This window comes from Callorhinus ursinus, unplaced genomic scaffold (genome assembly GCF_003265705.2).
Source record: "Callorhinus ursinus isolate GAN/ISIS: 27379988/994484 unplaced genomic scaffold, GSC_fseal_2.0 scaffold8, whole genome shotgun sequence".
Classification (NCBI taxonomy): domain Eukaryota; kingdom Metazoa; phylum Chordata; class Mammalia; order Carnivora; family Otariidae; genus Callorhinus; species Callorhinus ursinus.
The window spans coordinates 42,297,921-42,319,531 of NW_027397070.1; the positions used below are offsets into that span (position 1 = coordinate 42,297,921).

Sequence of the window (21,611 nt, forward strand, 5' to 3'; positions counted from 1 at the left end):
CTTTTTGTATTCCTTTCAGTACTTTTGGGCTTTGTTCTCAGAAGCAATTCAGTTACTTGGAATTTGTTCGATCCTTTCATTTCAAGGCTTGTTTTCTTGCTTTGTTAGGGTGGGTCCAGAACAGCCTTTAGTCTAGGGCTGGGATGGTCCCACTACTAAGGCCAAATCCTTCTGAAGATTGCATCTGATGCTCTGTGTCTTAGGAGATTTTTCCACTTTGGCCAGTGGTTGAATGTCTGAAAACTATTATTTCATATGTTATACCTGGCTTTCTCGTTGTTTAAGGAGAGAGACTAAATCTGGTCCCTGTTATTCCATCATGACTGGAGATAGAAGTCCCTCAGATTGTCACCTCAGACCAGTTTTTAACCTTGGATGTCTTTTTCCTCCTGTGTTCACTTGTTGAAAAATGGATCCATTGAGACAGATTATGAGAATTCAACCAGAATCGGGTCATGTCAATTTGCCACACATTTATCGGACACCTGTGTCCGAAAAAAACAGCATGGTTCAGTACCATGCTATACATGGTACAGTCTGTAATTTTACCTGTATTTTAATGCTGCACTTTCTAGCAGAAGGCTGGGTGTGTGCTTCCAGATGTTATCCTGACATGAACAGGCACATATACACACACTTTGAGTCTCCTCCTTGCACCTCCTGACCAGGTTCCCATTTAACCTGGGCAGCTAACTGAACTAATAGGCACAATGGATGAACAAAGAGCAGGGGCCCAGCTGCCTGTGCATGAGTTAGGTCCAGATAGTGTTATGTGGGGAGGGGAGGAGCGTTAACTCTGTTTGTGCCGTGGCCCTTCCACCTTACCTAGTCTGACTCTGTGCCGGGTACTGTAGTAAACTCTTCAAAAATGTGTGAATCATGGATTCTGAAATTCTACGAAACAGATATTGTTACCCCCATGGTATATGTGACAAAACAGAGGCTCACAGCAGTTAAAACGGTACACCTGGGACTTGTAAGAAGCAAGAGGCAGAATCAGGATTTGAAGTTCCTTTTGTGTAACTTTAAAACCCACATTGAATGATCCTGTAAGTAACAGTTTCATTTCCCTCTTCTGGGATCCAGCTTACTTCCATGTTTTGTCTTCAGCATTTTGGCTATATATATAGTTTTGGCTATATAGAAAGTTTTCACTTTCTACCTCATATTGTAGTTATTTGTATATGTGTCTTATCTCCCCCAGTAGACTGTAATCCCTTGTAGGGTATATGCTTTTCTCCATTCTTGTACCTTTCATAGAGTCTAGAATATGTAGGTGCCTGATATAGGTGTTGAATGAAGTCAGTAAGTTCCTTAAGAAAGATATTTGTGAGGAATGGGTCCAGATGCCTTGTCTGGAGGGAAATACCAGATTCCCTCATTAATTTATGATGTTTCTTTCTCATCTGTTGTGTTTATCATAATCCCTCTTACCATCTTCCAGGATGTAACCTGGACTTTATGAAGTTCTTTGTTTGGTACCTCTGCCTGAACTTTGACTAATTTGAGGTAACTTTTAGAGTGTGTGTTTGGAGATTTAAGGGAGTATCTGTTGTGAATTAGATTCCTTTCTTCTCAGGTCCTGATTTAGAGCCCCACATCTGGAGAACCAAGTATGATTAGAGCTAGAACTGGAGCTAGAACTGGAGCTTGTAGGCCTTGGTGGAGGAGGGTATAGGTGGAGGCAGAGGCGTGGGACTAATCAAAAGGGGAAGGAACAATAGGCAAGTTCCTGTTTCTTGTTTTTGCTTGGGGCCTCATAGTCCAACCTTGACAACTTACAGGAAGTTTGGGTAATTTGCGAGGGAGAGGACAGGAAGAGTCATGGTTTGGTTATAGATTCAGAGGCTTCTTGGAATTTACGCAAGATGGAGGAGAACACTTGGAATCAGAAGACAGTGTCTTGTTTGGCTTAAGTGCATACCTGATTGGGGCTGCTGCTTTTAAACTTCAGGAGATGGAGGTAAAGAACAGGCTCCTAGAATCCTGAGCCTGAACCAGAACCTCAGAGGAAAATAGGTGGACATTTGAGTAGAAAGGAGGAAAATGGCAGGAAGTGGAACCATATTCATGGAGAATCTTAAGGCCTGAGAGACGCGAGGAAAGGTCACTTCTGGCCCTGCTGCTAGGTTGACTGTTTCTTTCCACTCATGAATCTTACAGATGTAGCAGTTTTGGGGTAGGGGTGATGGGATGGAGAGGGTTTTTTGTTGCTGTTGAACACTAAGGAAGCAGGTAGCTCTTTTGATATTCCTCCCCAGCTTCTCCCTAGTTTGGCCAACCACAGCATGTGGGAGTGTCAGTTCAGAGCAACTCTCCAAGCTATCTGGGCAGTTCAGGAATCTTAACTAAAATCCTTGGGTTAACTGAGTAGGCACAGCTTATATATAAGATACGAATTCCTTCTAGCCGCCCTCCAGTCTTTCTTCTCCCTTCTTTTCCAACCCCCTGCCCCCAATAGTTTTGCCTTTATTGTGTCCACTTTCTCACTTTGAATTCATATTAAGATCAATATGATCTACCCTCACCACTCAAATGAAACTGCTCTTGATTACGTCATTAATGGTCTTGTGACCAGAGCAGTCTTCATCTTACTGGACCTTCACTACCAACTCCCCCTACATCTTCCTTCACTGTCTCTCTCCCTCCCTTAACATTTATGATGCACAGGACCTGGTTTCCTCGTACTTTTTGGAGTGTCTTTCATGGGTTCTCCTTCCTTGACATGCTCCTTTAAAAAGTTACTGCTCTTCCCAGGATTCTGTCCGTGACTTTCTTCTCTTCTCACTCTAACTCTCTTAGGTGAGTCCATCTATTGTGCATGATTTCAACCATCACTTATAGGCTGCTAACTCCAAGCTCAAAGTGCTCTGCAGAATTTCATACTCATTTCTTATGCAGGGGCCATGCTAATCTTCTCTGGATTGTTCCAGTTTTAATATATGTGCTGCCAAAGTGAGCACCATACTCATTTCTATTTTGCCTGCTAGAACTTTCTATCTGAGTATCCTTGAAGTAACTACAATTCAGCATGTTCAAGAATAACCTGAACTCAGTTGATTACATTCTTCACTAAAATCTGCTTGTCCACCTGTGTTCTTTCTCTCCTTTGGTAGCTTTCACCATTTACCCTGTCACTTAGGCCAAAAACCTTGGCACCACTCTCTATTTTTTTCACTCATCCCATCCTGTTAGTTTTTGGCATCTTCTACAGCATTTGGCACATCATGGACATCAAATGAATAAATAAGAGGAAAAGTTTATTAATTTCATCTGAATTTAATTATGGTTTAGCTAGCACTTTGGTTTTGATAAAGTTGAATACCCATGGTTTCACTGTGACTTTTGGGAAGGGCATTTGCTTTTGGCCACATTCATATTATATTAAGGGGAGGCCACTTTTTTCTTTAAAACAGGAACACTTTGTAGAGGGATTAGTCATTATTAGAAATGAATGGATTAGGGGCGCCTGGGTGGCTCAGTTGGTTGGGCATCTGCCGTTGGCTCAGGTCGTGATCCCAGAGTCCTGGGATGGAGTCCTGCGTCGGGCTCCTTGCTCAGCGGGGAGCCTGCTTTTCCCTCTGCCTACTGTTCCCCCTGCTTGTGCTCGCACTCTCTCTGTCAAATAAATAAATAAAATCTTAAAAAAAAAAAAAGAATGGATTGGATTGGCCACTGTGCTATCTTTTAGGGCTGCTCTAAGGAGCTGCTGACAGTTAAAGAAGAGGTGGGTGAAGTCAGAATGTTCTGGCCCAAAGGGCCTTGTCCTTGGTGTTCGTGGGAGTAGAAGCAGTTTGTCATGGGTGAACTTGCCACATGCTGTGGGTTTAATGCAGGAATAGGGAAGACATTTCCATTGGGGAGGGTAATATGCCCCTTTTTATTCACTGATGGATTTCCTAATTGTATCCTAGTGTTTGTGACATAAATGCTGAGGAAGTGTAACTGTCACGTTTTGCCAAGTTTATTTTCCTTCCTTTCTGTCTAGCCCCTTAAATAAAAAAGGAGATGGTGACTTAAAATCATAGGATTTTAGAGCCAGAGAAGCTCTAAAGGGAGTGGTCATCTAGCTCAACCCTTACATATTCAGAAAATAATGATAGTAATAATGATAGGTGGTGATAATTCGAATACCTAGCATGTTCAATGACTCACTAAATGTCAGATGTTATGTTAAGTGCTTTGTATGCGTTTCCCAGTATAATACTTACCCATGAGATAGCTATTATTGGTGCTATTTTATAGATAAGGAAACTGAGGTCCAGAATGATTGGATAACTGCATTGGAGTTAGGTATGCTGAAGCAGCTATTGTGCAGAAAGATGAATTATCTTGCTTGCTCAAGGTCATGTTTTCCAGTTAGAGGCAGAACATGAGTAGAATCCAGATCTCCTGACCCCAAATTCAGCATATATTTTTGTTTTGAGCTGAGAATTCATTCTTTGTGGTCATTTGTGTCTCATTTCTTGCTCAATCCCTCTTAATTTTAGTGAAATTGAATGAAGTAGAGGAAAGGGTGGTTTAGAGTTGGGGTTTGGTTGAGTTTTTTAAAGTTTATTTTTAAATAGGCAGCCTTCCCAGACTGACTGGGAATGTAGCAGAAGGCCTGAGAACCAGGAAGTGACACAGACCTGTTTATACCATCCCATTTGGGGGCCTTTGGGAAGCCTCCACAGAGATGGTAAAAAGTAAATATAAGTGTATTAGCCTGTTCTCTTGGGTTTGCTATTTTTGACATGGAGGAGGTGTTTCCTGCACAGCTATGAGTATTTTGGAAACCAAAACCTAGCACCTAAACATCTTGATTGAAGGTATATAGATAGATATTTATTTCTCGTTACCAGACACAGCATTCAGTGGGGTCTGGCAGACAAAATTACCATTTTTTTTTTTTTTGTCCCTTTCTCTCTGCCATCCTTTTGGTGAATTGCTTTTCTCCATTTCTTTTTCTTTCTTTGTAATTAGCACTATGCATGCAAATCTCTCCTGAGAGCTCACTAGGTTTGGGCATGATTTTCAAGGTCCGGTTCAACCTTTCTCTTGCACCTCTCCCTAGTCCCACTCCGCAGTCTTTGTTCCTGTCTCCTCTGCATTCTCATAGCACTTCATACAAACAAACAAACAACCCTTTTATTGGACCCTCCTAACACGTTCACGGTGTTATATATATAAACATAGAATTCCTCTCACGTAGACTGTGAATTCCTTGAGAGTAAGGAATTCATGTGTGTGCCGCACTTCATCTCTGTGATCACCCAAGCCTTGCACTGAAGACAGCCAGTAAATATTTGCTGAATTGCAGGATAGTCACAGCAAACACAGAGCCCTAAGAAGTCAGATTTAGCAAATCAGCTTCTCAGACTTTATTTGCCCAGTGGGTATTGAAGCCTGCTCCACTCAGCTCTGATGAGAACCAAGCAGAGAGGTGTGATGACACATAGATATATCTCTGGGGTCTAGGAGCCAATTATAGCCCCTTCTGCCAAGCACGTGTTTTGCTACCTGGCCCTTACTTCAGGATTTATGCCCCTTTCCTCTCCTGTTTTATGTCTGCTGTGACTTTGCTTTCTTGTATTTCCTACACAAATTATGTCTTTTGGGTTTATCTCTTTTTCCCCTTCAGTGAACAAGTAAATGTCGAGCACTTTGGGGCATAGAACGAGGCAGAGTTGGTGGTCTCTGCAGGAATTTACTACCTGCAGTAAATGCAGCATATAACAGTTAAGTAACTGTGAGCAGGCCCTAGGGAGGGATATGATTGGTTGTCCCATTCATGGTCCAGGCAGTAATGCTTTGGGTTCAGAAGGGCCTTCCATGCTTGTGGGCTGAGTTGAGGAGTTTTCTCAGAAGAGATGCAACTAAACTTGACCTTGTATTTGGAAAACAGAAGATCAGGAAGCCCTTTGCAGTGGGAAAACAGGAGGAGAATAGATTTCGGCCCCTTGGATTTGATTTATCTGTGAAATGGGGGTAATGGCACCTAATGAGGTAATGAGTGTGTGTGTGTGTGTGTGTGTACACATATATGTAACAAACACGTAAGCTCTGTGCCTCATCCTTCCCTACAACACGTTCAGACTGGAAAACCTCCTAGGTCCTCCTGGACACAAGTATTGCCTTAGTGTAGTCACATATATAATTATTTAATTTGGGGGGAGGGAATGCTAAGTTCCTTTAAAAATATATCTTTAGAACGTCATGGGGGAGAACCTTGGAGGTTCACTGACTGTGTTTTGAGCCTAGTTTAGGGCATACGTTTCTAGCCCAGCTGAAACAGTGCCCTTCGGGAATCCGGTGGGTGCTCAATTACAGCCTTTTAGAGCAGGAAGGGGCCTTAGCCAACATTAATTTGAGTGCCCACTGTCCCATACGCCATCCTGTATCCTTCACGTTTATCTCATTTCCACCTCACAACAACCCAATGAAGTGTGGGTATCCAGTTTGTAGATGGGAACTGAAAATAATTTGCTCTGGACTACCTAACTAATATTATCCAAGGAGAGCAGAGATTTTGGCCCAGTCTGCTAGAATCTTTCCACGATCCCAGCCTCCCTGAGAAACCTTTAGTTGAACTGTTTCATTTTACTGATGAGGAAACAGAGGCACAGGGAGGCGGTGTGATTTGTCCTAGTTCAGCCCATCAGTCATTGGTGAAGCTGGGACTGGAGAAGAAGTGGTTTCCTGCCTTCAGGGTTGGAAATTTACGGCCTGAGCCAAGTTCCTGCTCCCAGCTACTCTGCCTTCATTCTCCTTTTTTTCTGTCCAGTCTTGAGTCTGTGTTGTTTTGTTCTTCTCTCCTCTCTTGAGGCTTTTCTTTCTGGGCTCCTACAGCTCTGCAGTGATCTGTGTGCCTGCGTGCGCGTGTGCGCGCACCCGGACAGAGGCTGGGGTTTTTTTTGTTAGAAGTTTGTTATTTTTGGAAAGCACTTTAGGAACACTGTGTATGGATGGCCTATACAAATGTGCTGATGGATTGATTAAGCTCTGAATGGGGAAGTGGAGCTTCCTGAGTTTGCTGCAGTGCAGAGGGAGATGGATGCTGAGATGGGTCTTGGGAGGTGAAGGGGGAGAGGACTGCTCATGCAGAACGAAGAGGATGGATTTAACATTTCTTCCTTCCAGTTAGAACTTTTGTCGACTTATGTTTTCAGAGGAAATATTTCTGGGCCCCTCCTATTCCCTAGAAGACATTCCAGATTCCTTAGAACTGAAAGGGCATTTGGGGATCATCCAGGCCCAGCCCCTGAGGACCAGGAAGAATAATTTACTTGCCTGAGGTCAGTCCACTGTGGGTTGGTGGAGCCGGGACTTAGAGCTGTCCTGTGCATTTAGGTCCATGCTGCAGTCCTCCTGCTGGTAGGTTTTAGAAGAGATGTTGGAGACTGTTAAAAGAGAGGCTTAGGGGTGGGGCTGGGGTAGTGTGTCTGCTGATCTGCTGTCTGAAGCCCGAGGAGTATGGTAGGGGTAAAGTGTGACAACAGGAGGATGTGGGGAGCAGTTCTGGGGAAACCAAAGATACAAAGACTATCAAAGCAATTAAAAACCAACCAACCAACCTCTAACATCTACCCTACTCCGGCTTAGGTGGCTTATGAGGAAAGCTGAGGGTTATTTTGGGATTTCTAGGAGGTGAGTTTTAACAAGAGTTTGACTTTGTGTCTTTTGGGCTTTGGAGCTGGAGATAAAAAGGAAATGGATAAGGTAACATTCTGGCTGTCAGGGATCTCCAAGTCCAGTAGAAGAGTTTTGTGCCTGTTGAAGCCCTCACATGTTAGTGGCACAAAAGAAAGGGGAAGATAGAAAGGTTAACAAGATTGGAAGGAGTCACGGGGGAGAACAAAGGAAACTGAAGACATCTAGAAGTAACTTCATTTTTTCATTTTGGAGGGAAGAGTGGGAGGCATTAAGATCTGATTGCCGTTTAGATAGCTTTTGCTGCTGTGGCCCAGCTGTTTCCGGGTGAGTAGGAGGGAAGTGGAGGAGACGTGGAAGGGAAGAAAGGGAGCAGTAAGGGAGGCCTTCCTGGCAAGGTAGCCACTTCTCTTATCACACCCTCTGGGGGACTTCGGACTTCACAGTTAGGACTTCTTATCTTTACACTCCGAAAGGTAATTAACTGGTTAAATTCTGGTCACGTTTCACAAACTGCTGTCTTCCCCCTCACATAACAGCATTGGGGTTGGTGAAGATGGATAATCAGAGGAGCAGACTTTCTTGTTCTAGACTCTCCACTACCACCATCCCCTTTCTGGACTAGGTCTGAAGCAAGAAAAGGATTTATGTTGGTTTTACCCATCCAGTTCCCTCTCTTAACTAACGGAGAGATGGGTCATGGTTTAGGAAATAATCTGTCCTGAAAATTACATGTAGACTGAGGCTGATCTCATAGAACTGTAGAGAAACCCACTTTGTACCTGGGAGCCAAGTTTGACAGAGTCAGGACTCTTGTCTCCACAGAGGAGAGAGCTCAGTAGAGTGTAACATGACCCTGCTACTCCCACAGGACCGTGACATTCTCCACAGGGGTAGGCCCCAAGGCAACCAGGCACATGGGCTGAGGAGATCTGGGCCCTGAGCTGTCTCAGGGGCAGGGTGCCCTGGCTGTTTCATGGCTGGCCTCACCTGCTGCTGCTGCTTCCCTAGGCTGTGAGCCATTTTTGAAGGTGACTCCCTTAATCTTCTCAGGCTCTTTGGTTAACCTGGAAGCATCTGTGGCAACAATAAGCAAGCAAACCATGTGGACTTTGGGCTCGTGTTACAGGTTACCCTTTACTCCAGAATCCTGTCATGTTTTCATCATCATTTTTTTTATGGGCAGTTTCTCAGATAGCCCTTGGCTCCTAGGCCAAGACTGTAGATAGAAGGACCCAAGTCTTGCCGGTTTACAGAGCTGTCCTTTGTATTTTGTCCTTTTTGAGCCTCACTAGAGAGTAGGGAGATAGTTAAAGCAAGCAACAGCCCCATTTTATAGGTAAGGTTATAGAGGCAGAGGTGAGGTAAGTGGCTTCCCCAAAATCAGAGCCATGGATCCTCATAGAGGATTATTCTGAAGGAAATGAGCGTTCATGATGTTCAGCAGAGCACAGTCATCTAGCTTTTAATGTTCTGAGTTCACAGAGGTGGGAGAGACCAGATGCTGACCTTGAGGGCTTGACATTCTAGCTCGTGGGGTCTCTTTTTACCACATACTCTTGGGGCAGCAGCACCAGTCCCAAGAAAGAATATCAGAAGGATGAATGTAGATTTTCCACGACTCCTCCTGTCCCCATATTTTAGAGGGGAAGAGATGTGTTATACGCAGAGAAGCTTGGATGTTGTGGTGAATTCTCTAGCTGACAGAGAACTTCGAGCCTTTTTTTAGATGTGGAAATGGAAGCCAGGGAGCCTTCATGACCAGCCAGTTGTTTGGTGGCAGAGAGGGGACTGACTTGCAGCCCCACTTCCTCTCGTCTTACCTCGTAAGTTTAAATGTTACATGCCTTGTGAGGGTGGATGAGTGCCAGCTTTGAACATGAGGCTTAGTTCCAGGCTCCTCTTTAATCACAATTTTTTCCCAAAATTTTTTGTGGTAAAATGAAATTGGTCATCTTAACCAGTTTTAAGTGTGCAGTTCAGTGACATTAAGTACATTCACATTGTTGTACAACCGTCACCACGATCCATCCATCTCCAGAACTCTTCATCTGGCAAAACCGAAACTCTGTTCTCATTAAGCATGAACTCCGTATTCCTTCCTCCCTCAACCTCTAACACCCAGCATCTACTTTCCGTCTGGGGAAGAAAGGTACCAAAGGGATACTAAAGTGAAATGGATTCTCCTCCTCCTCCTCCTCCTCCTCCATCTTCTCTTTCTTCTTCAAGTTTTTGTGTGTTTCTCTAGGGGTAATGAATATCTAGTTAATTTGTTCTGAAGTGTTTTTCTTTTCACTTGGTCTAAACTCACAATTCAGGAACAGATTTTATTTTATTTTTTTAATTCTGTGTTCAAAGCAGATCCCTTCTTAAAATGATGAGATGTATATAGGTGACCCTTTCTCCACAGTAGCTGGGTTCTCCCATTCTGAGCAATACCCTGGGGTTGTAGGGCTTCCCTTATCCCCGTATTACTTCTGAAGCACTAACTCTTGGCCTAGCCTTGCATGTAAACACTCCACTGGCTACCCTCTATTCATCTTTCTTCTTTGCAGAGTTCCCATCCTCATTACCCCCATCTGTTCTGCACTTGATCAGTTCTTGGGCTTCATGGTGGAATTGTTGGTCCTTTGGCCCAGGTAGCAGCTTAAGCAGTAAGGGAGGAGTCAGCAGTTGTTTCTTTAAAACAAAACAGGAGGTCATATGTGTGCATTTTCTTCCTAATACTATATTGGTTCCTCCCCACAGTATTCATGAGTTTGGCAAGCATTTGTTCTCTGTCTTTTCTGTTAAGTAATTCAGAGTCCCTGACTTTAAGGAACGTTGAGTCTGGTGAGGTGAGACAGATAAACATGTAGATGTATTAACCTGTTAGAGAGGTATAGTCATGGCAGGGTGCTCAAGACACTTTGGGAGTAAAAATCCCTTCTTAGTCCTACTGGAGGTGGGCCTGGCGTGAAGTGTCAGAAAAGAATTCCTCCAGGAGATGACCCTTTGCTGAGCCCTGAAAGTGACTGTATTCCGGGCAGGAGAAGCAATCAGGTTTATTTGAATGTCAATCAGTTTGTTGAGGGAGGAGACAGGCGTTCTGTAAGAAAACCTTGCTACATTAATTTTATCTATTTGAATAGGTAATACATGCACAAGATACAAGGCTTAAGGAGATTAAAGGGGAGCACATACAGTGAAAATTGAGTTCTTTTCCTGTTAACCACTCACTTCTCCTCCCTGAAGGCAGTCGTTAGGTACTGATTCTTGTGCATCATTCCAGAGATTTTTCCGGGCATACAGGGTGTGTGTATGTGTATCCCCTTTAAAAATACATGCGTACTCACAAATGGTTTTCTTCACGTGCTAATTTTGGAAGTCATTCCATATATGAGTACAGACTGACCTGCCTTGTTCTCTTCAAACCAGGGCATAGTATTCCATTACATGTGTGTATGACACCTCGTTTAACTTGTGTCACTTCAATCCTTGTCCAGTACAAAGCATGCAGTGACTGTCTTACTATCTCACATCTGTATCATTGCTCATGTGATTTTTGAGGACAGGTTCTAAAAGCAGAACTGATAGGTTAGAGAATGTGTGCATTTTGGAGACAGATGTATCTGAAAGAGCTCCACATTAATTATAAAATACTAAATTTAAGATCTTTACCACTTGGTGCCCCCCTGCTCCGCCTCCAAAATCCTTGCCAGAGTGATCTTCCTAAATGAATTTGGTCTTGTAACTTCTCTGTTTATAATCCTGTAAGCTCTACATAGTTTTCACTGTAAAGTTTAAATTCCTTAGCTTAGCCCATAACTCTGCTTCTGCCAAGAGTGCTGTGCTCCCATTATTCTGTTCCACTTGTTATTTGGTACCTTCTTTTTTTCCTCCTTTTTCACTAAACATATGCACTAGCAGTCAGCATCATCTCCTCTGGGTAGTCTTTCCTGATTACCTTCACTTGTGCACAGAACATGTAGGCACCATTCTGATCCAGCCTCATCCATTCACTGCAGAAATATTTGTTGTGCACGTGCTGTGATGTGGCACAACCAGGTATTATGCTCAGTGATCCACTGTTTGTTGCCTTGAGGGGATGATGACTATCTGGTAGAGCTACCTGCTGTGAATGAATCCAAAATGGCAGCACCAAAGGGCCTGTTGCTAACTGGGCATATTCTTTAACCTCTTCTGACCTTGGTTTTGGCATCTATCGAAGGAGGAGGTGAAGCCTAATGACCTCTAAGGTCTTATTAAGCTCAGGCCTTATTAATAATGACAACAGCAATAGCAGGCCGTGTTTACTGAGGACTTGCAAAGTGCCAGGCACTGCCAAGTGTTGTCTGATCCTGATCTTTACATCAAACCTATGAAGACATATGGTTATTGTTCCCATTTTACAAATGAGGAAGCTGAGGCTAAGAGAATTATTTGGTCACATGGTCATAATGGAGGAAACAGATTTGAATTTTGGCATTCTAACTCGACTGTTCTTAACTACATAAATATATACACATTCCACATATTTACACACACACAGTTTTGTGTACTATTTTGGGTCACTTATAGAATCTACCCCCAGACCTCTTCAGGAACCATCCCTTTTCTAGAGCTTTAAAGGCTCAAGTTGGAGCCTGGGTAAGAGCTGTGGACAGAAGACTACTATAGTCACAGCTCTTTGGGGGTAGTGAGTAAGGTTAGCTCTGTTCTTGAACCCCTGGCTCATGCTCATTGAAGACCTTCATAGCTGCTTTTCCTTCATACTGAGACAACTCATGTTGCTGTTTGCAGTCACTCTCTTTAGCAGGGGATGCAGGCCTGAGTCAAGCCTTCAGACACAGATGGAAGGCAGGGCTGGTTAATACCTCTGGCAGAATCGAAGGGGCACCCTTTATTAGCGTTGTCGATGGCAGGCTCCCTTATCTATTTACATAAAGCCTTATTAATGGAGAAGGAGGTGTGTGTATGGAATTTAAAAAGGGACTGTAATCTTATTTGAATACCTGTTATAAACAAGGATAAATGAAATCAAATGAGTTAACCAAAATATAATAGGCCTATATCAAAATGTATTTTCAACTTCTCTGAAGGCATGTAGAAAATAATCCCTAAAAGTCTTGACCCCGATTTTTTTTTTTTAAAGACTGGTTCCTAGTCGTCTGAAGTCATAGTCTGAACTAGGGGCGGTGGGGGGGGGGGGGGGGGGGGGGGGGCAGTTAACAATTACAGTCCGTCCTCCCCCTAGTCGGTGTCAGGTACCGTCAACAAGTGTAGCCTCTGGGGTCACAGGTGTGTCAGGTGAGCCTGGATTAATTGGTCCATTTTTGAGATTCATGGCTGTGCAGTCAGTGTCACATCCTCAGGGGCTCATCCAGCCTCTGGCAGTTGAGCAAGCCTAGCCATGGGCCCTTGGCTCCCGCTGCTGCATTCCTTCTCTAGGCGGTGTATTTCTCCCTTTAAGACACGTGTTCCCTATTTTTTTTTCCTTTGGTCGGTTGAACTCGCTCTGAGTCCAAGTGGCCAAGGCAAAGCCTGACTCAGGGGTGTAGTACTCTGTCAACAGCTGCCTCTCTCCTGCTCTCTGTTCGAGGCTTGGAGGTGGTGGGGCAGAGCCTGGGCAGCTTCTGAAAGCTCTGTGGTGCCTGACAGATCTCCAGGTGAGCCTGCGCTTGTCTCCTTGCCCTGTTGCAAGGATCTGGCTCCTGGATGTGGACGCTGATGGCAGCTTGCTGCAGGCCTCGGCATTTCCCCAGATACACGTTGAAAAGCCACTTACGTGCCTGTCCTTTCTTGGCAGCAGGAATTCATTTACTAGAATTCTTTCAACTTTGTATGTGATTATAGCTTCCTTACCAAAGTGCCTACTTGCAACAAACTTATGGCTGAAGTTTTCACTTATGTCTTTGTTTTTTTGTTGTCCTGTTTTTTTTTTTATAGGTAAATCTACCCGTGGCTGACTTTAGAATTCTTACTTCTGGCTTTTAAATTTTTTCTTTTTAAAATAACTTGGACGGATAAAAGATGTGCCATGGCAGGATAGCACCAAAGAGCACTGCAGCGTTGGCCGTGGCCTCCGCGGGACATGGAGTGTTCCTTCCACTGGTGATCCTAAGCACCCTCCTTGGAGACAGCCTTGCCTCAGGTGGGTTCGGGCCTGCCTCTGTGTGGGGGAGGGAAAAGACTTGTACCATTGTTAATCCCAAAGCCGGGATAGGGGACTCTCCCATCTAGCGGCCAGTTGCAATGAGAGCAGAGAGGGGTGGTGGGCTTTTGTGCTGTGGAATAGCGGGGGGCCAGTCCTGGGGGTGTGGCAGTAAGGGGCCTCCTGAGCCAGCTGGAGGGAGGGGTGTGTATGAACATACTGGGGATGACGTTATCGGCCCTCTCCCCACAGCTGGAGTCACCAGGTAGGATAGAGCTGTAGGGTTCAGAACATGATAGGCAGCAAGGGTGCAGGTTTGGGAATCAGACTGCCCGTGTTCTGAGTCCAGTGCTGCTGTTGCTGGCTCTGGGACCTGAGGAAATCTCATTTCTGTAAGCCTTAATTTCCCCAGCCACAGAATGAGATAATACTAGTACCTACCTGGGAGGGTGGTTCTGAAGATTGTCTAACACAATAGGTGCTTCATGATTGTTAGCTTTTTATTGTTTGTTCCTTGTCTTTTTATGTTTCTCTCAGAACAAGTAGAGTTGAGGTCTTGTGATTTAGTGAAAGCAGGACCTGGTCACTGACACTCTAAACTTCGTGATCTTGGGCAAGCCAGTTAGCCATTCCATGGCTCAGTTTCTCCATTTATCAAATGAAGGGGTTGACCTGGATACCTTTAAGGTCATATCCAGTTCCCTCCGTCTGTATTTTCATGACTCTAAGGACTTTCTGATTGAAGCTGGTGAGCTGCAAGAGCCCTAGCAGAAGCTAGAAATGCAACCGTGAGCCTTTTTGAGTTTGTATGATCCTTATTGCCTTCCACAGTGCTCTGAAGACCCTTCTAGGTTCTCTTCATGTGGTCCTCTAGACCTGGTGTTCTTTTGGACGGGGCATATTTGGGTGTGTACTGTAGGCCTCTGGGTGATGCTAGAGAACCTCTATAGAGCCTTTGTATCTGTGAGCACCAGTAGGGGTCTCAACTGATTATGATTTAAAAAAAAATTTTTTTTTTTAAGATTTTATTTATTTATTAGGGAGAGAGAGAGAAAGCACAAGCAGGGGGAGTGGGAGAGGGTGAAGCAGGCTCCTTGCTGAGCAGGGAGCCCGATGTGGGACTCGATCCCAGGACCCTGAGATCATGACCTGAGCCGAAGGCAGACGCTTAACAACTGAGCCACCCAGGCGTCCCTGATTATGATTTTTTAAAAAGATTTTATGTATGTATTTATTTGAGAGAGAGAGCATGCACGCACACAAGTGGGGACAGAGCAGAGGGACAGGGACAAGCAGACTCTGTGCTGAGTGGGGAGCCCAGTGCGGGACCCGATCCCACAACCCTGAGATCACAACCTGAGCTGAAATCAAGAGTCGGACTGAGCCACATTTACCCTTCAGCTATTATGATTGAACTCAACAGTAATGCAGCCCCTACCGGACTTCATTAGATATATAAGGTGGCAATTTTCTTTGGACAGCGTTCCCTGGAGAGGGATCTTGAAGGATGGGGGCAGTGTGGTATATTGCGGTGTATAGAGTCCCCCTAGCTCAGTGCTCTCTCTCATTCTCTGTCAACTCCCACCACCCACTTACCCAACACATACAGATAGTGGTGCAATGAACTGCTGGAAGAAATAGTTATGCACTTGTTTTTGCATTGTAGCCTTCTCCACCACCCACATACAGATTTCCTCTTCTACTGTCTCCTCTTCACCCTGTTCTGACACTTAAACCTTTCCCATAAAGCCTAAGACCTCTTTGGCTGTGAGGAGCTCCTAGCATAGCCAAGGAGGCCATTAATGATCGGGACCTCACAGTGTGGGCATTGTGGCTGTTTGAAGTTCCAAAGGAAAAGAAGGCCAGAATCCACCAACGTACAACCAGGTGAAGCAGGGCTATGTTCACAGGGCTTGGAGCCACAGCCAGAGGGGGTCTCTAGAAGTGGTAGTCACAGAGCCATAGGATGTCAAGACCCCGTCTTGTTCACCACTGTATCTCTAGAGCAGAAGTTGGCAAGCTACAGTCCCCGGACCAAATCCTCCCTGTATGGCCCGTGAGCCAAGAATGGCTTTATATTTTTAAATGATCAGAAAAAAGATCAAAATATTTCATGATACATTAAAATTGTAAGTTCACGTTTCAGTGTCCATAAATAAAGTTTTATTGGAACATAGCACTGTTCATTCATATATATTTTGTCTGTGGTTGTGTTTGTGTTAGAGTGGCAGTGTTGGGTAGTTGTGACATAGACTGTTGCCCCCAGAGCCTAAAATATTTAGACTTTAAAACATTTGGCCCTTTATACAAGAGGTTTGCCACCCTACCCCTAGCCCAGAACAAATGGTGCTCAATAAGTATGTGCATGAATGGAATGAGGATTTTAGAGGTCATGTACTTACCTAGATCCTAGGGCCAGGACCAGGACCTGGCTTAGTGCCTGCTACACTACCAAGACCGCCTTTTTCCCAGGCTCCACTAGGGAAGCTGTCCCATTGTGTGACCTGGCAGTATTAGGGCAGAACATCTGCCTTTGGTTTCTGAAGTCTTTAGCCTCTTTAGCTTCATTAAGCCATTCCACCTACTGCCACCCTCCTTTTTTATGGGCTCCACCCCTGCCTCCCCCCAATCTCCCACCCTATTTTCCAACTACCCACACCTTCCCAACTTTCCATCCAAGGTCTGAATTCAATTATCAGGGACTGATGGTTTCAGACTGGCTGGATAAAGGGATTATTATTCTCCAGTGTGGAAAAATGTATGTCTTTAGTGTGGGCTCAGAGCAGGATGGAAAAGTTGGCTCTGTAGTTTTTTTCCCCTCCCCCATCTGTACAGAATCCTCCCTCCCCTGCAACCCTCACCCCCCCCCCCCCCCGCCAAGTCTTTTCTACTCCCTCTAAAACGTGTGCTGGCACAGAGTAGGATGCAGGCAGGGGAAGGGGTGGTCCCATTACTTAGATCCAGCGCACCACGTTGCTGTGTGTGTTTCCCTCTCTGAAGTGGCTTCTTGGGGAAGGAGGCACCCACTCCTTGGCCTGAAACCTGAGCACACCTGTATGGCTGTGCCTGCCATAAGCAGCTTGCGAGACAGGCTTGCCAAGAAACCAAGACTTGCAGATACTCTGAGGTCGAGGAAAGGCAGTTCAGTTCAGGAAAAGTCCCCTTTTCCTCTTGGTGCATATATTACCTACTCCTGTAGCTGCACCTGAACACCCACTCCAGAAGCATTTTAAAAGGAGATGCTTGTAAAATACACAGCCTTTGTTACCCAGTGGGCCCTAGTAGACCTTGATTGTGCTTGTGTGTGCATGCACACTTGTGACTGGGAGAATCCCACTGGACATAGTTAAGTGGGCATCTTGTAGGGGGGCAATTCATCTGTATCGTCTCTGGTTATAAATACCACAGTCACCCTTAGTCTTGGTAATAATTGCTCAGGTGTAGAAGAAAATAATCATGTAGGAACAGGCACTAGAGAGTTCTGGTGCAGAGTTGTGCCATGATCGAGGTTTAGTTTTCCATCTTGGTTTCAAGAGGCAGTAGGTCCAGCTTCCCTCTTGGTCATTCCTTAAACAGAGATGGAGAAAATTATTGAAGGTTTTCCTTTTGGGGCGTGGCAATAAGAAGCATATCTTATCTTCACACCTGGTTCACACCATGCAGGCAGAAGATCAGAAATAAAGATAAAATCTATGTGCGGAGTACCCAGCATGCCTCTCTTCTTGGGCTAGAGAGGAATTAGGGTCCCAACTGTGTAGCAGCCTCTCCCAGATCTCACAACTCCTTCCTTTTACCTGTGATTTTTTATTTATTTATTTATTTATTTATTTATTTATTTATTTATTTATTTTAAAGATTTTATTTATTTATTTGACAGAGAGAGAGTGAGAGAAGGAACACAAGCAGGGGGAGTGGGAAAGGGAGAAGCAGGCTTCCCGCCAAGCAGGGAGCCCGGTGCGGGGCTTGATCCCAGGACCCTGAGATCATGACCTGAGCCGAAGGCAGTTGCTTAACCAACTGAGCCACCCAGGAGCCCCTTACCTGTGATTTTTTAAAAAATATTTATTTATTTGTGAAAGAGAGCATGAGCAGCAAGGAGGGTCAGAGGGAGAGGGAAAAGCAGACTCCCTGCTGAGCAGGGAGCCCAGTGTGGGGCTCCATCCCAGACCCTGGGATCATGACCTGAGCTGAAGGCAGACGCCTAACTGGCTGAACTACCTAGGCGCCTTTACCTATGATCTTAAGAAACTTGCTTTATTAAAAAAGAAAAGGAAAAGAACAAAAGAAAAGAAACATGCTTTATAACCTTAGGCAGATCACTTGACCTCTTTGTGTCTCCTTCAAAACGGAAACAAAGTCCTTAAGGATGTGAGGTTGGTGTTGTGTAGACTAATAAAAATGATTGGAGGGCACTTGGCATATAAAATGTGCGGTGTAATTCCCATATAATGACAACAGAGTTGGTGCATGACCCACTGTTGAGTCATGCTGGGCAGGAATTTTTATGCAGATGACATCTTTGCTGTCTTTAAAAAAACAAAACTAAAGATGCAAAGTCATTTTTTCTGTTGAGGATAAGGAAGTGGGACCAGGTGTCTGACTTGACCAGTTGAGGAAGGATTGGTTACTTCTGCAAACCCCTTTGCTTTCCAGAAAGGTCATGTTTGCATAGTGTGATGGTCTCAACCCGGCCACTTGCTGACTCATGTAAAAAGCTTTTGATGTTCATTCTCTCCCTTTCCTGAGGATATTTACTGAAAAAAAAAAACTCTGTATTTTATTTGTTTCTGATTTTTTTTTAAGATTTTATTTTGAGAGAGAGAGAGAGAGCACACGAGTGAGGGGGAGGAGCAGAGGGAGAGGGAGAAGCACACTTCCCGCTGAGCAAGGAGCCGGATGTGGGGCTTGATCCCAGGATCCTGGGATCATGACCCGAGCCAGAGGCAGACGTTTAATCCACTGAGCCACCTAGGTGCCCCTGTTTCTGATTTTTTTCCCCCTTAAAGTGTTTCCATGACACTGTAGGCCATGTTAAACATCACACAAGCACCTAAAGCAATTTTAAAATAGCAGGGAAAGCAGCCATCTACATTTCTATGCAGCAGAGTGAGAAAGTCTGGCAGTTAGTGTTCATCGAAGATGGAAAATGTTGAGAACATGGCTCTCAGGGGTATGATGTGGCTTTGGCCCTTGACTTTGCTGTGGCTGGGAGATGTTGGGGGTGGCCCTGGCTCACCTTGCCATCTCTGAAGGGACCTGGGGTCAGAGATACTGTACAGTGAGCTGAGAGGAGAGGACAGGCAGGAAGCTGATGCATATAGAGCATCATTTATATGTCAGGCTCACTGTGTATCATCCCATTTAAAGCTCTCAGAAAGGATGTGCACTGGGTGGTCATGTAACCATTTTACAGATGAGAAACTGAGGCGGAGAGAGGTTACATAACCTACTCAGGCAGGCACTTGTCGGTGGGGAAGCTTGCTGGGATTTGTGCCCAGCCTGTCTTAACTCTGCTGCGCATGGTCTGCTGAGAACCACACTGCCTGTGCTGAGTGGCAGGTTCTCTGAGACCCATTTCTCTGTCTCCCTATTGGAGCACTCAGGGCAACCTTCAGAGGATTCTTTTGACAGAGAAATAAAGACACCATCTGTGTTTTCTCCCCTGGATAAAGGATGAAGGAGTCATCACTGGGTTACCGTGTTTGCCTCTGTGGTAGTTTCTGTTCTCATCTACAATGGCCCTTGGTTGTTTGGTTCCCAGTTTAGGAACAAGGTTTGCCAAGGCGGTTCTATTCTTGGAAAGGAACAATAGGGACCACAGCAAATTGTTTGCTAAATGAGGATGTAGTTCCCAAAACATCCGCAGAGCATCTTCCTGTCAGTTGTAAACACTGCTGATGAGGTGATGTAATCTCTCCATGGTGTAATTACCTGTGACTATAAAAAGACTTGGGGATTGTGGGAGGAGGCTAGATGGGTCATTATAGGCCTTGCTGAACTGTGGCATCACGAAAAGACGTTGAGAAATTACCCTCCTCAGGCTAATTGTTGTACCATGTTTAGAACATTGCAAACACATGGTATTGGCCTTGCACTGTAAGTTTTGAGGAACAGAAGCCAGGAGTCCACCAAACTGAACATCTGAGTGGGTTGAATTTTGTTAAAGCCCTCAGTCAACACAGATTCCACCTTCTAAGCAAAGGTGCCCCACTACCCTGGCATAATTTGTGAGCGAGGATGTTATCCTTACCTGCCCAACTCCTTCTGCAAAAGGGATCACAGGGTGCTTTAAAACAAAAAAACAAAAACAAAACAAAAACCCAGAGTCTGCTTTCAGAGTTCTTAATTATTCTAGTAGGTTTGCAGGTTTTCTTTTCCTCACCTCTTACCCTCTGGGAGATTCCTTTCCTCTGCATCACTCAGGAGTGTGAGCCTGTGGAGAGTATGAGCAGCCCTCGCTCCCATTGTATACATAAAGCACTTGGACATGGCCTGGCATACAAAGAAATAGTTCCCAGGTTGAAAGATAAGATTGTAGCATCATTTGTTACAGCCTACACTTCTGATGCCGCAGCTGCTTAGTTCAGACAGACTCAGGGTAGGAAGGTGCTCCTTGTTTCTTCCACATATCTTGGATTCTGTTTGGTTCAATCCAATACATACTGAGTAGAGTTGGATACATACTGCATGAGTTATTCATAATTCGTAAGTTCCTAACTCTCAAATAGTGCATGTTGACATCCTACCTATGAAGACAGGGAGGAAAGGGCAGCAGCGCCCCTTCTCGATGTTGTTGCTGGGGAGGGGAGGGGGGCCAGCTAGGTAATCTCACAGTAAGCCATTCCCTTCATAGAAGCTGCCTTGTTGTTTCAGAGCCAGGGTTCCTCAAAGCTGCTGTTTGTTAGGAACTTTTGGAGTCATTTTTCAAATGCCAAGAGTCTGCTCTTTTATTTGTTTGTCCGAGGTTGGGGGTGAAGCACAAGCAGGGGGAGCAGAGGCAGAGGGAGAAGCAGCCCGCTCACTGAGCTCCTGGGACTCGATCCCAGGACCGTGAGTTCATGACCTGAGCCGAAGGCAGACGCTTAACTGACTAAGCCAGCCAGGTGTCCCGGGTCTGCTCTTTTAAAGACATTTTTCGTTTCATTAGCACCGTGATGTGGTTGATTGAAGGATTAGATTTTAAAAGATTCCTAAACACATCTGGGAGAATACGTCTAAAGTTAAAAATAAGAACTGTCTTGTCTTCTCTCCATTTGGGAGTCCTTTTGCCTTCTCCTACTTTTCTTAGCTCTATTTGATAGCATTTCTTCTTTGAAGAGCCTTTTTCTACCTAGATTCATTTGCTTCCCCTGAGATGGAGATTTTCCCTATGTTTAACTTCTGTGACTTGTTAACTCTGCCAGTAACCAAATCTTACAGTACAATTGTTTAATCATTCAGAATTCTGGGAAGTAGGGCAGGGAAGATAAACAGGTTCTCTTCAAGGTTTCTTCTTTGCAAAGCTTTTTTTTTTTCTTTTTTTCTTTTTTAAGTTCACAAAAGTATTTTAGGCATTTCAACCCGAGAGGGGAAATGTGTCTCAGGAAGTTATGACCAAGTACAAACAGGGTTATAAAATAATTCTGCTGTAGCTTTTGTTATTCTGAGTAACCAGCAACACTTTATAAAATATGAAAGGGCCTGACAGTCAGTTCTTCACATGTAGTAGACACATGTCTCCTTGGGAGAGGGCAGGACCTGTGTGTCTATTGTCACTGGCTCAAGTTCTGACAGTTGGGCCTTGTTGACTCTGGCTATGATGGGAGGCACAGGAGAATGTTGTTGAGTTCATCACCCACCAGATGAG

The 21,611-nt window shown here is 44.6% G+C and overlaps 1 protein-coding gene and 1 non-coding gene across 7 annotated transcripts in view; one reads left to right on the forward strand and one right to left on the reverse strand.

Moving 5' to 3' along the window:
* Positions 1-21,611, forward strand: part of SUSD6 (sushi domain containing 6) — a 93,860-nt gene that overhangs the window by 29,367 nt on the left and 42,882 nt on the right. For 2 of the 6 annotated variants that reach the window (XM_025869793.2, XM_025869794.2), the window contains exon 2: positions 13,561-13,765. In XM_025869793.2, the coding sequence (XP_025725578.1) occupies positions 13,645-13,765 (121 nt within the window). In that variant the 5' untranslated portion in view covers positions 13,561-13,644. Of the gene's footprint in view, positions 1-1,856; positions 1,964-13,261; positions 13,281-13,560; positions 13,766-21,611 lie in introns of those variants that run through there. The other 4 variants (XM_073895422.1, XM_025869795.2, XM_073895421.1 and 1 more) reach the window with 4 other exon arrangements.
* On the reverse strand, positions 2,857-2,963 carry LOC112822793 (U6 spliceosomal RNA). The gene has a single exon (XR_003207785.1). It is a non-coding gene; the product is annotated as a U6 spliceosomal RNA (small nuclear RNA).